The sequence below is a fragment of the Octopus sinensis genome, linkage group LG20 (assembly GCF_006345805.1).
Source record: "Octopus sinensis linkage group LG20, ASM634580v1, whole genome shotgun sequence".
In the NCBI taxonomy this organism is placed as follows: domain Eukaryota; kingdom Metazoa; phylum Mollusca; class Cephalopoda; order Octopoda; family Octopodidae; genus Octopus; species Octopus sinensis.
In genome coordinates this window covers 30,369,810-30,383,698 of record NC_043016.1, presented here as the reverse complement: position 1 = coordinate 30,383,698, position 13,889 = coordinate 30,369,810, and the positions used below count along the sequence as shown (strand labels likewise).

The window sequence follows — 13,889 nt, the reverse complement described above, 5'->3', positions numbered from 1 at the left end:
GGGTGCTTTTACATGGTACGGTACACCTGCTTTTATGTGGCACTGCATGGAAGAAGAAGAAATTCGGTTTTTACTCCTGAAAGATTCAGTTGCATTTGGAGATAACTCTGGAAAGAGTTTTTAGCAAAAATTCATTCAGCCACAGTATTAATATGGATTGTAATAATAATGGTTTCAAATGTTTGTACAAAGCCAGCACTCTTGAGGGGAAGGGGAAGTTAATTGTTGATTGCAATAATGTCAGTATTTGACTGGTACTTTATTTTATTGATCCCTGAGGAATGAAATGCGAAGCTTATCTCGCCTGGGATTTGAACTTGGAATGTAAAAGACCTGGGATGGATATCACTAAGGATTTTTTCCAGTTTTCTAACAATTTTGCCAGCTTGCCACATTATCAGTCATATTAATAATGATGAACTCAAAATACTCACAAACAAATACTCACAATAATTTTGCTGATTAATTTTTCAGATTTAATGGCGATGATGTTACAGTATTCTGACCTAAATGTTTCTCAGAAAGCCAAAACATTCCAGAACAAAAAGACTTTGAGGGAAACAAACCTAACCAATGTTACAACCTCGAGGAGTGCCTCATATACAAGCAGTGAGCGATCTCGTAAGTGGCAAGACGGCGATGAAAGTTTGTCAGGCCTCTTTAAAGTAGAAGGTAGGTCATGGTTATTTTTCTCAATTTATATTTTTTGTGGTTTGGTTTGTTTTTTTTTTTATGCAGGTTTAAACTGATTTCAAGTTTGGAAAATTTTTCTGTTTTTTCTCCCCATATCATGGTTTTATAATTCTGATATTGTTAAATGAAGAAAGTTTAATTGAAATTACCTTCTTTGGTTAAAATTTCATATAAATTATTCAGTTAAATGTTTCATTTTGTTAGTTTTTACTTGTATTTGCAGATCAGCCACCTGTAACACCAGATGTTAGTTCCAACATGCAACCTCAGTGTACAACACCAGATAGTGGAAGTACAACACCAACAGTTTCTCAGTATCCAATGGGACCATTCCAGACACTTCCTTCATGGTGTTATTTGGATGATGACCAAATTCCACACGTCTATAGACAAGTTTATGAAGCTTCTTCAGCGTAAGTTATAAAAAAAAAACAACTTTAACATTTCTTAGTTCTTAAAAATTCTCAAAAGGTGACATTTTCCAATTTTAAAAATGATATTCATTAAACTGAAACTTTAACGAATGGAAAGTTAATTGTTTAATTGAGTATTTTATAAACATTAATCCCTTACATTAACAATATGTAGACATTATGGAATCACACTCACCTTCCTTTGAACTGAGTTCTTGAACTTAGGTTCCATTCTAGCAATGGAGTCTCTGTATGGTTGCTCAACCTACTAGAAATAACAACAAAATTATCTTAAATCACTACTGTTATTGTTCAAAGTAGGGTTGGCTTTGCTGGCCACTGTTACTATGGTGAACTCCAGACCATATCTGATATTGTATTTTTGACGATTCATCATTTTCATCCTCATTTAACATCCATTTTCCATGCTCGCATGGGTTGGATGGCTTGATAGGTACTGGCCAGCTGGAGAGCTGCTCAGCTCCATGTCTATAAGATGTACCCAGTGTAAGCTATGGGCACATAAGAGGTACAGCAATATCAAAGGAAGGCTAACTGGGAAGATAGTTTTTGTATGTGGCAGATGTTCAGGAGCAATAAATACTGAAAATGTGCAGAGAACAACTTCTACCACATCCCAGGGAAAAAAACTAGAAGTAGTTGATAGCTTCCATAACCTAGGTGACCAAGTCAGTTGCAGGGATGGGTGCTCTGAAAGTATAGCTGCAAGAATAAGAATAGCCTGGGCAAAGTTCAGAGAGCTCCTACCTTTGCTGGTGACAAAGGGCCTCTCGCTCAGAGTAAAAGGTAGACTGTATGATGCATGTGTACGAACATCCATGCTACATCGCCGTGACTGCTGAGGACATGCATAAGCTCACAAGGAACAAAGCTAGTATGCTCCACTAGATGTGTAATGTCAGTGGGCATACTCAACAGAGTGTAAGTACCTTGAGAGAAAAGTTGAACCTAAGAAGCATCAGATGTGGTGTGCAAGAGAGACGACTGCGCTGGTATGGTCATGTAGTGAGAATTGATGAGGATAGCTGTGTGGAAAAGTGCCACACCCTAGTGGTTGAGGGAACCTGTGGAAGAGGTAAACCCAGGAAAACCTGTGATGAGGTGGTGAAGCACGACCTTCGAACATTAGGCCTCACCGAGGCAATGACTAGTGACCGAGACCTTTGGAAATATGCTTCGCTTGAGAAGACCTGGCAAGCCAAGTGAGATCATAACCCGTGGCCTATGCCAGGGGTGTAACCAGCCCATTTACATGTACCTTTCCTTCATTGGACACTAAACTCTGCTTGCGAAGACCTGTTGAGGTAAGTGAAAACAAAATCAAAATCAAATTCGATGACAGCACTGCATGATTGACATTCGTGCGAGTGGCGCGCTAAGAGCACCATCCGAGCATGATCGTTGCCAAAGTAGCTGACTGGCTTCCATGCTGGTGGCACGTAAAAAGTACCATTGTCATTGTTACCTACATAGCCTTACTAGCACTTGTGCCGGTGGCATGTGAAAAAATTATTTGAGTGAGGTCGTTGCCAGTGCCGCTAGACTGGCTTCTGGGCAGGTGGCATGTAAAAAACACCATCTGAGTGTGGCTGTTACCAGTACCGCATGACTGGCCCTCGTGCCAGTGGCACATAAAACCACCCACTACACTCTCAGAGTGGTTGGTGTTAGGAGGGGTATCCAGCTGTAGAAACTGCCAGATCAGATTGGAGCCTGGTGCAGCCATCTGGTTCATCAGTCCTCAGTCAAATTGTCCAACCCATGCCAACATGGAAAGTGGACGTTAAATGATGATGATGATGATCTTGCAATCTTGAGTGCAACAGCCTAACCATTAAGCCATGCACTCTCTCACACACACATACACACATGCAAGTGTGTGTGTGCATCCCCTAGTTTTGACATCATGTTTTAGTTGTAAATGAGTGTCTCTGTCATGCAAGCAGTGTCATTTATTTCTGGTATTCTGCGTAAGCATGTCTGGCCAAAGTGAAAATATTGTCTTACTTGGAAACCTGTGAGGGTAGGTGACAGGAAAGGCTCCTGGCCCATAGAAAAATCTACCTCAGTAAACATTGTCCAGCGTATGCATGCATTGAAACATGGACATTAAAATGATGATAGCAATGATGATGATTACCTGTGTTACTATTGTATGTTTCTCTGCTCTATGTTGCTCTTCTGCAGCATTCTGTTCGATGTTGTTTTGTTTTATATTAATATGGTTTTTATTATCGGTCTGCATTACTTTTCTAGATCAATATAGAATAGAGCAGTTATAAAACAGTAACATAGAACAATCATATAGAATGGTAGCAGAGAACAGAATAAGGTAGAACACAGAACTGTATCACATATTAGTAATGTACAAAAGCGTAGCATATGAAAGACTAACATATTGATCTGATCTATATTGATCAGTTCCAATATTAATCTAATGTTCCTGTTCCATATTGCTCTCCCTTATGTTACTTTTTTTTTTCATTCTTTTGCTATTTGCTTCTCTGCTGCTCCAAGTTGATGTAAAATAGAGAAATATTGATTTTTCTTTTTCCATAACTTTTATTTTGTTTTTGCTGTTTAAATTTCTGTTTCCATTTTCGCATTTGGGTTTCTTAGTTTTTCTTTCTCTTTTTTTTTTTCATTATTTTTTTTTTACCTCTATTATAAATAGATGGTGTTTCTTGATGGTGCAATGTGGGGTGTACAAGGTGTGGACCTCACCAGCTAACCACTTCATATGCATGTTTTTGCTGTAGTCTAACATATTTAATGAAGGGTGGTGAGTGCATTTTGACCACTACACAGTGCAGCCAAAACCCACACTGCATCATTGCTGTCCCCTACTGCTAATCAGTTAACTGGAGAAAGCCTGCTTGATTGCTTTCTGTTCTTATCATTTCTAATAAACTGAAGTACATAGTTTAACATATCTTGATCCAGGATCACAAAACAATTGTAATAGTTGTGAAATTTGAACCTGAATACATGGGGTGTAGTCCAGCACTTTAATCTCACGGCCATTCTACATCAATATTTTGGCAGCAAATTGCTTTACATTGAAAAATGATCTCTTTTTTTTTTTTCCAGGAATGATTGTATAATTACAGACAGACTATATCCAATTCTTCTCTTAAGTGATCTTCCTCGACAGACTTTGAGAGAGATTTGGGAAGTATGTAATATGACGACACCAGGGCAACTCAGCAAACAAGAACTCTATCTTCTGTTATCTCTTATTGCGGTAGCACAGGTATGTTCTCTTTGTGTTCTGATGCATTTTTTCACTTATTCTATTGGCCAGAGACAGGGAATTTGGCAGCTGTCACTCATATCTTTTTTTCTTCTGTTCTTTCCCTTGTTTCACTTATTACATTGTGGCCATGCTGGGGCACTGCCTTGAAGAATTTTTAGTCAAATGAATTGACCCCGATACTTATTTCTTTTTTAAACCTGGTATTTATTCTGTCGGTCTCTTTTGCCAAACCTCTAAGTTATGGGAACATAAACTCACCTACACTGGTTGTCATGTAGTGGTGAGGAATAAAGAAACACACACACACACACACACACATATGTTGGGCTTCTTTCAGTTTCTGTCTACCAAGTCCACTTACAAGGCTTTGGCCAGCCTGAGGTAATGGACTTATTTCTTGTTTTAGTCATATCTGCGCCTATGTATTTTGTATTTCTGTAGTGCAGGATTTGTAGGGTTACTCTTAATTTTCTCATTTGTTGCACAGTAGGTCTGTAATGTATCTATTTATGACTAACATCATTTGATAGTGTTGTATCTCTTTATGACTAGTAATATAGCTGGTGGCACATAAAAAGCACCATTTTAGCATGATCATTACCAGTGTCGCCTTACTGGCACTTGTAACATTCAAGCGAAGTCATTGCCAGTGCCGCTGGACTGGTTCCTGTGCAGGTGGCACGTAAAAAACACTATTTGAGCATGGCCATTGCCAGTACCACCTGACTGGCCCTCGTGCCAGTGGCACATAAAAGCACCCACTACACTCTCAGAGTGGTTGATGTTAGGAAGGGCATCCAGCTGTAGAAACTCTGCCAGATCAGATTGGAGCCTGGTGCAGCCATCTGGCTCGCAAGGCCTCTGTCAAACCGTCCTACCCATGCCAGCATAGAAAGCTGATGTTAAACGATGATGATGATGATATTCTATCCTAATGTCATATAATGTCCTGTTTTTTGTGACTGATGCAATGTGAGTGTTCTCTCTTGCTTATGACTCCTACAATATGATAGTGTTGTGTCTTTTTTGATGGCTGATGGAATGTAATAAGGTTGAAATAAGGATATGTATTCATGACAACTGCTGTGATAATATAATTGTTTTTAAATCCATTAGACCATATTTTGAATAAAACAAAATATTTTCTCTGCGGTGTTTTATTTTCAACAATTTTAATAATTATAATTCTGATATTAATACTGAAAAAATCCAAATAAGTAATATCGGTAATTTTTGCAGAATAACCAAGGCATTCCATCAATGGAGATTCTTCATCAGCTACCTTCTCCACCGGTGCCATTTTTCAACCAAGCCTCAGCCACTCAAATAACACCAACACAGCAGAATGCTGTCACAAGTTTTGGAGCATCTTCACCACCATCTTTTGCCACCCAAGATGCATCTTTAGCCAGCGGTGGGACATTGCTACCAAATTCTTCATCTACCGTTAGACCACCCACTTCAGTTCCTTTTGAAAATACCCCGACATCTTTACTAGAAACCACGTTTGGTATGTATTTAGCATTAACACTATTTGGGGCTTTGGTTAATGTATTCATTTCATAAAATTAATAATATATTTATCTCTTAGGGTTAAATGCTTCCACTCAGCTTAGCACATCTCAGAGTGCTCCTGTTTTTGGAACGTTCTCTAAAGAAGTTACACAGACAGCCCTGACAGAGAATTTATATGGAGATGAGGATTTCGCTGATTTTCAGGTTGCTCCTAAAATAACGTCAGGTATAAATTTTTTTTTTTTTTAAATTCCTTTCTTATAATTTTTACTGTTTTCTCTGTAGATTGTGTTTGAACTTTTTCTATGCTTTATTATTTTGATTTTATAGTTTTGTTGTTATTTTGGAAATTTCAGTTTTAATTGTTACTCTTCCGAGTGTTGGGGATTAGGAGAATTAGTAGAATGTTGAATGAAATGCACTGCAGTATTTAGTTACGTTTTTCTGTGTTGTGTGTTTAAATTCTGAAAAATTCTGTCTGGGGTCAAACTTGTCTTTCATCCTGACTGAGGCGAATAAAATAACAATCACAAACTGGGTTTGATTGATCTCTTTTTGTTTTGTCTTTTTTTTTTGTTTTTTTGTTTTTTTTTTACCATATTTCTGATAAAATACAATGCCTTTCCATGAATTGATTTTGAAAATTATAAAGAAGTTAGTAAAATAACTTTGATGCTTGTGACATAAATTAACATGAAATTTTCATATTAGTGGTGTTTATTTAAAATACCTTAAAACAAGCGCAATTTCAAGTGGGTTGGTATCAAAAAGGTTAATAGACTATACTCTTTACTCCAAATTTGTGTCTTGTGCCAACATCACAAAATCAATATCACTCTAAACAATCTAAATATGTTTCCTTCTAACTTAACAAAAGTTTTCCAAAAATTATTTGAACTAATTTTGGAGCAGAGATGAAAAGAATAGAGACCAAAACTTGAGAATACAATTTAATTCCAGATTTTTAATATTTATTTTCATTAAACTGGCAGAATCATTGGCATGCTTGGACAAAATGCTTAGCAGCTTTTCTTCCAGCTTTATATTCTGAATTCAAATTCCACTGAGATCAACTTTACTTTAAAATCTTTCAGGATCAATAAAATAAAGTATCAATTAAACACTGGGGCTGATGTAATTGATTGTCTCCACCAGAATTTCAAGCCTTCTGCCTATAGTCAAAAGGATTATTTGCTCAATATCAAAAACTGGTTAAAGTTGTTTTCACTAACATTAGCCAATTATGAACTGTGTAAAATTTCTTATTAAAAATATTTTGAATGGCCCAACATAATGGCTTTTGTTCAAATATTATTGTATTTCATCATTAGCTTACTGTGTGGAGTTATTGGAGACATAACTCTGCTTGCTTCAGTCAACTTGACTAAAAACAGGTTTCTTGATTTTTAGTTGAGTACATTGCAATAGAAAGGGCATCCAGTTACAAAGAAACATCATTCTAATAAAGGAAAAAAAAATGGAGTATAAACTTGCACTACTCTTTACTCTTTTACTTGTTTCAGTCATTTGACTGCAGCCATGCTGGAGCACTGCCTTTAGTCGAGCAACTCGACCCCGGGACTTATTCTTTTTTGTAAGCCCAGTACTTATTCTATCGGTCTCTTTTGCCGAACCGCTAAGTGACGGGGACGTAAACACACCAGCATCGGTTGTCAAGCAATGCTAGGGGGGACAAACACAGACACACAAACCCACACACACACATATATATATATATACATATATACGACAGGCTTCTTTCAGTTTCCGTCTACCAAATCCACTCACAAGGCATTGGTCGGCCCGGGGCTATAGTAGAAGACACTTGCCCAAGGTGCCACGCAGTGGGACTGAACCCGGAACCATGTGGTTGGTTAGCAAGCTACTTACCACACAGCCACTCCTGTGGTGTTTTCATGTTGGGAATATTTTAATTGCTATGTTTTAATTAGTGTGTCTAGGTGTGGCTGTGTGTTAAGAAGCTTGTTTTCCAAACATGAGTTCAATCCCACTGTACAGCTACAGCACTTTGTACAAATGTCTTCTACTATAGCCCCTACTATATTCAGTGGGTTTGATAGACAGAAACTTAAAAGAACCTGCCATATATATGTAGTCTAACCCATACTGGCATAGAAAACAGATGTTAAATGTAGATGATACATATATATGTGTGTGTCTAAGTTCATTTACAGGAAACATTTTGAATATGCATATAAAAGTGCCTATACTACTATGCCGGCTACAGCCTAATGATGCCAACTGGCAATACTTGTTTTTTGGAGTCACACTGAACTGTGCTAATATAATATGTGTGTGTGTGTGTGTGTGTAATTGTACCCTTGTTTTAACTTCATGTGGTGGCTGTAAACAAACATCGCCTTCACTCAAATGATGTTCATTTCTTGCCTTCCACGAAAAATATGTCTGCCCTAAAGTGGTGAGCTGGCAGAATCGTTATCATGCCAGACAGAATACTTAGCAGCATTTTGTCTGTCTCTATATTTTGAGTTTGAATTCTGCCAAGTTGAACTTTGCCTTTCATTTTACAGGCGCAAGCGTAGCTGTGTGGTATGAAGTTTGCTTCCTAATCACATGGTTCTGGGTTCACTCCCACTGCATGGTATGTTGGGCAAGTGTCTTCTAATACAATGCCAGGTCAACCAAAGCCTTGTGAGTGGATTTGGTAGGCTGAAACTGAAAGAAGCCTGTTGTGTGTGTCTTTGTGTCTATGTTTGTCCACCACCACTTGGCAACTGTTGTTGGTGTATTTACATCTCTGTAACTTTGTGATTTGGCAAAAGATACTTATAGAATGGGTACCAGGGTTAAACAGAGAATAAATATTGGGATCGGTTCGTTTGACCAAAGTTCCTCAAGGCGGTGTCCCAGCATGGCAGCAATTTAATGACTGAAACAAGTAAAAGATTAAAGATAAAAGATTGGGAAATATTATCATGCTTGGGAACAAGTGAGACTTGGCATCAACAACATCTGACCATAGAAAATCTGCTCAAACAGAATTCTGTCCATCCGATGCAAGCATTGAAGAAAATGAAATTATGATAATGATGAAGATTTCAGTAATGATGTTCTTTCAGTATAGGTTGATATATTCACAAGCAGATTTCTTGCATAGAAGCAAAGCCACAAATGTATATCTGCAAGATGTTAATTGAATCAACCTGAATATATGACTGGTATTTTAACAGTTGTTTGCAGTAATATTTTAAATTTATATGACCCTCCATATACAAGAAGCTATATTTTCATCAACTTCCAATATCTTTCATTATTTTTTAAACCTCAGAAATTAAAACAGTTTTTTGACAATTAAACAAGCCAGCAGTCCTTATTCGGGTTTATAAATCTGTTTTCTTTTTAATTATATGCTATTGTGTTTTGTTGAGCTATTTTCTAAATTAGCTAAACTAACTACAAATTAAATGTTGTGTTTTTAATTTAAATATCAAACCCTTTCTCAGTGTTTTCTAAATAGAAAAATGAAGAAAGAATTAAAGTCATTTAGAAGTAGTTAGATTAATTGTGGTACTAAACATTTTGTTACTACAATCGATAGCTATAATATATCAATATCAAATATTGATAATATATCTTGGAGATTTCATCCCACCAAAAAAAGCTGTACAGCAACCTCCTGCTTGTTTCCAAAATTATAAGGGAAAGGCACTCGTGGTTTGCAGGACATTGCTGGCAAGTGACCTACTGCTATGGATACCAAAGCATGGCTGTATTCAAGTAGGTCATCGAAATGTAATGCACATAGATCATCTCTCCAGAGGACACTGGTTACCTCCCTGAAGACCTCCCTCAACTAATGCAGGACTGACATAGATGGTGTATGCAGGTGAAAAATGTCTGAGCGAGCTTGACCAGACAATGATGATCAAATAAAACAATGCCCTACATCGCAAGCTCCAACGCTAAGGTCTTCTCAAAACACAGAAAGCTTCATTACGTCTTGGAATACAGTGAAGGAGATTTAGCATTCATGGTGTTTGGCTTTTATGTCATATGATTAGAAATAAGTACTAGTGATGTGACAGACAGTCCCGGACCCTGTATCTCTAGCATGTTGCTTATCATCATTAATGATTACACCACAAATATGCTTACTGTTCTGTTTTGAAATAAATGTCTCTCTATTTAGACTGCAACATTTTATCTCCCACAAGATAACTCACCAGAACTCTGGCATATCAGCAGAAATGTGGGTCATATTGGAAATTGTAATGTCTAATATCATTTGTTATATTATGATTTGAGAATTTTTAAAAAATCAATATATTCTTGTTATTTTAGATTCTTTGGACCAATTTAATATGTCACCTGTGACTGATGTAAACCAAGTAAATTGCAAGTGAGTTTGAGACTTTTTTTTTTTTATCTATTCTGCTTATTTAGTAAATTCAAACTGTGCAGTATGTTGCATATGAAAGGCTTTCACTGAGCAGTATAGATACATCATTATCTGAAATTTTGTTTTTCTGCTTAAATTAGAAATCATTCATTCATTCGATCAATCAATTTTTATTTGATCAATCATTCATTCAATTTTTATTCGATCAATCATTCATTCAATTTTCATTCGATCAATCAATTTTTATTTGATCAATCATTCATTCAATTTTTATTTGATCATTCAATTTTTATTTGATCAATCATTCATTCAATTTTTATTCGATCATTCAATTTTTATTCGATCAATCATTCATTCAATTTTCATTCGATTTTTCATTTTTTATTCAATCAATCATTCATTCAATTTTTATTCGATCAATCATTCATTCAATTACTCTTCAACAGTCAATTAATTGCCATTCAATCAATTATCATATCATGTCTGTCATTGATTTTGGATTGTGTTGGGTCAGTTTGTTTTCAGTACAGTCTCTCACTACTTGTTGCAGCCCTAGAATTCTGGGATCGGTCTCTACCTATTCTCACATATTTTTGTTGTCCCCTTCTGTAGGTTCCTTCTACTTGGATAACTTGACACGTTTTGACCTGTCCATCATTCAACATGCATGCTTGACATTACACATTCAGCAGAGCAAGCTTGCCTCATTCTTTTTCCATTCTCTCACACATCCTCTGCAGTTATTTTTCTTTCTCTCCTCTCTCTCTCTCTCTCTCTCTCTCTCTCTCTTAATATAATCACAATTAGTTTATTAAGCCCTTGATAAACAACTACACTCTATGCTTGTAATGAACACTTTTGTAAGCATTGAGTTTCTGACATTACTACTCTGATATATTATTTCACTTAGTATCTGGTGTTTCTGACCAGGATACATAAATCTCAGCAACTGACTCCCATTTGTTACACTGTGACCGATGCTTTCCATCAACCCTTAACTCTCACTTCAGTTCTACTCATACTTTGTAGTTGAGCAGTCAGTTAATAGTAAGAAGGGTTTCCAACTAGAAAACAATTGCTTTAGTAGATGTGAACTTCTACAGATGATGATGATGATGATGATAATAATAATTTTTATTCCCATTTTATTTCCTGGATTCAACAAATCTCCTCCAACACATCGTCCCATCACTAGTTATATTCCTTTGTCATCTCTTTCATGAAATCGAACTTTCAGAGATCAGCTTTCACCTCTTCTGCTTGTGTCTCTTACTTGGTCTTTCATGTTCCACATGAATCCTATGGCACTTTTCCCTTCAAATGTCATCATCTGCTCACATTATGCGTCCATACCAGTATAGATGTCTCTTATATGCAGTTTTTCTCTCAGCTCATCTGTGCCTCATTGCTCCTGCACATTAACATTACTCACCCTGTGGGGGTCATGCTTGTTTTGTTTCTTTCTGACTTTTGCAAATCTTTTACATTCGGTACCTACATCTCACTATTATATGCAACATTACAATACAGATTCCTCATTTGTATAAAATCCCCTACAACTACTTTGTCATTTACTCCCTTTCCTACTCCTCCTCCTGCCGTAAAACCTATGTGCACTCATCCTGCAACTGTTATGATAACTCTCTCTGTATCTCTCTTTCTTCCTCTCTTTTTTTTTTTGCTCTCCCTCCTGTGTACGTGATGTAAGGAATGACTGGACAAACCAACCAACCAACATTTATATTGCCTATTAGTGTATTGCGATGTGGTTGATTTACTATTTCTGAAATAAAAAAAGCAGGATGGTCCTGACTGCAACATTTATCTGATCAGTGTTGACCTGTTCTTAAGCAACAACAACAACAACAACAACAATAAAAGCTCCAACAAAATATGAAACAGAAATTTATCCCATCCATACAAGCACTGAAAAACAAAAGTGGTTATAAACAAAAACTGTTTTTGTTTACATTTTCTCCAAATAAATTTTTTAACAGAATTCCTAAAAAATTGCAGTGTTATATGTTTTTGTTTTTTCTTTTCTTTAAGTTGCATTTTTAATATTTTGCAGTTCTATCACACCTGTAACTAAAGTTGCATTTGAAGCATTACCAGAGCTAAGTGCTGAGGATAAATATTCGAATGTAAGAAATTTTTTCTGCAGTGATGATTCTTCAGGTAAAAATCTTTACCATTATCTTTCTCCTTCTCTGATGATTTGGTCATAATTTTGTAATTTAATAAATAATGTTCATGTAAAATATAAACTGTCAGAAAGGAAACAATAGAAGTTTAAGGTTGTTGAAGGATTCCCATAAAGATGTGTAAAAGGGCCAAACATAAATGTATTCTCAACTTATACCTTTGATTATTCTGAACACTGGGGTAGATGTAATCAACTCATCCTACTGAAATTGCTGGCTTTGCACCAAAATTTGAAATCTCTAATATTTCTATTTGCATATTTGTATCACCAAAGTTTCCTTGGTTTACATCAGTGCCATTTTTTGATAGTCTGTTAATTCTTGTCAAACCTTTCATTTAGGCTTGATAGGAATTAACAGACCATCAAGATTATTAGGTTTTTTGATTGTAAAACAAAGGTTTTATATTTAGCGTAGGAGTGGCACCTTGGGCATGTGTCTTCTACTGTAGCCTTGGGCCGACCAAAGCCTTGTGAGTGGATTTGTTAGACGGAAACTGAAAGAAGTCTGTCATATATATATGTGTGTGTGTGTGTGTGTGTGTGTGTGTATATATATATATATATTTATATATACATACATATATATAATGTATGTATGTTTGTGTGTCTGGGTTTGTCCCCCCAACATTGCTTGACAGTTGATGCTGGTATGTTTACGCCCCCGTAACTTAGCAGTTTGGCAAAAGAGACTAATAGAATAAGTACTAGGCTTACAAAGAATAAGTCCTGGGGTCGATTTGCTCAACTAATGGTGGTGCTCCAGCAAGGCTGCAGTCAAATGACTGAAACAAGTAAAAGAGTAAAGAGATGTTAGAATGTGAAGAATACATTGCAAATGAGAGGTGTCAAGAATTTCAGTTAGGTTCGAATAGTTTAAGGAAACATCTTGTGAAACATTGCCATTGAAGTCAGTCAGAATTGAAAGACAAATTGTGAGGAATAATTTAAGGACAAACTGGCAGGTTAAGTTGTTACTCCTGTGGTGGTTAAGTTTTCATTTATTAACCGTTTAATATTAAACTGGTCATATCAGGCCCAAATATTCTACCTGTTTTATGCTCAAACGAGCCATATCTAACCTCTCACTCCTGCTCTTCAATGTCATTTTAAAAATAAATGATCACATCATTAGGATCTCAAAGCCTCAAGATAATGTATGATTATTTTAAATTAATGTGAATCTCGCCTGGTCCCCGTGCCGGTGGCATGTAAAAAGCACCACCTGTCCGTTGCCAGTGCCGCCCTGACTGGCCTCCATGCCGGTGGCACGTAAAAAGCACCCACTACACTCACAGATCAGACTGGGCCTGGTGCAGCTTTCTGGCTTCCCAGACCCCAGTTGAACCATCCAACCCATGCTAGCCTGGAAAGCGGACGCTAAATGATGATGATGATGAAATGAGC

At 36.6% G+C, this 13,889-nt stretch overlaps 1 protein-coding gene across 6 annotated transcripts in view; it reads left to right on the top strand.

Moving 5' to 3' along the window:
- Nucleotides 1–13,889, top strand: part of LOC115222642 (synergin gamma) — a 67,720-nt gene that overhangs the window by 30,610 nt on the left and 23,221 nt on the right. For 5 of the 6 annotated variants that reach the window (XM_036511624.1, XM_036511623.1, XM_036511626.1 and 2 more), the window contains 7 exons: nucleotides 475–672; nucleotides 917–1,106; nucleotides 4,218–4,380; nucleotides 5,623–5,893; nucleotides 5,975–6,124; nucleotides 10,222–10,279; nucleotides 12,351–12,457. In XM_036511624.1, the coding sequence (XP_036367517.1) occupies nucleotides 475–672; nucleotides 917–1,106; nucleotides 4,218–4,380; nucleotides 5,623–5,893; nucleotides 5,975–6,124; nucleotides 10,222–10,279; nucleotides 12,351–12,457 (1,137 nt within the window). The remainder of the gene's footprint in view (nucleotides 1–474; nucleotides 673–916; nucleotides 1,107–4,217; nucleotides 4,381–5,622; nucleotides 5,894–5,974; nucleotides 6,125–10,221; nucleotides 10,280–12,350; nucleotides 12,458–13,889) is intronic. The other variant, XM_036511625.1, reaches the window with a different exon arrangement.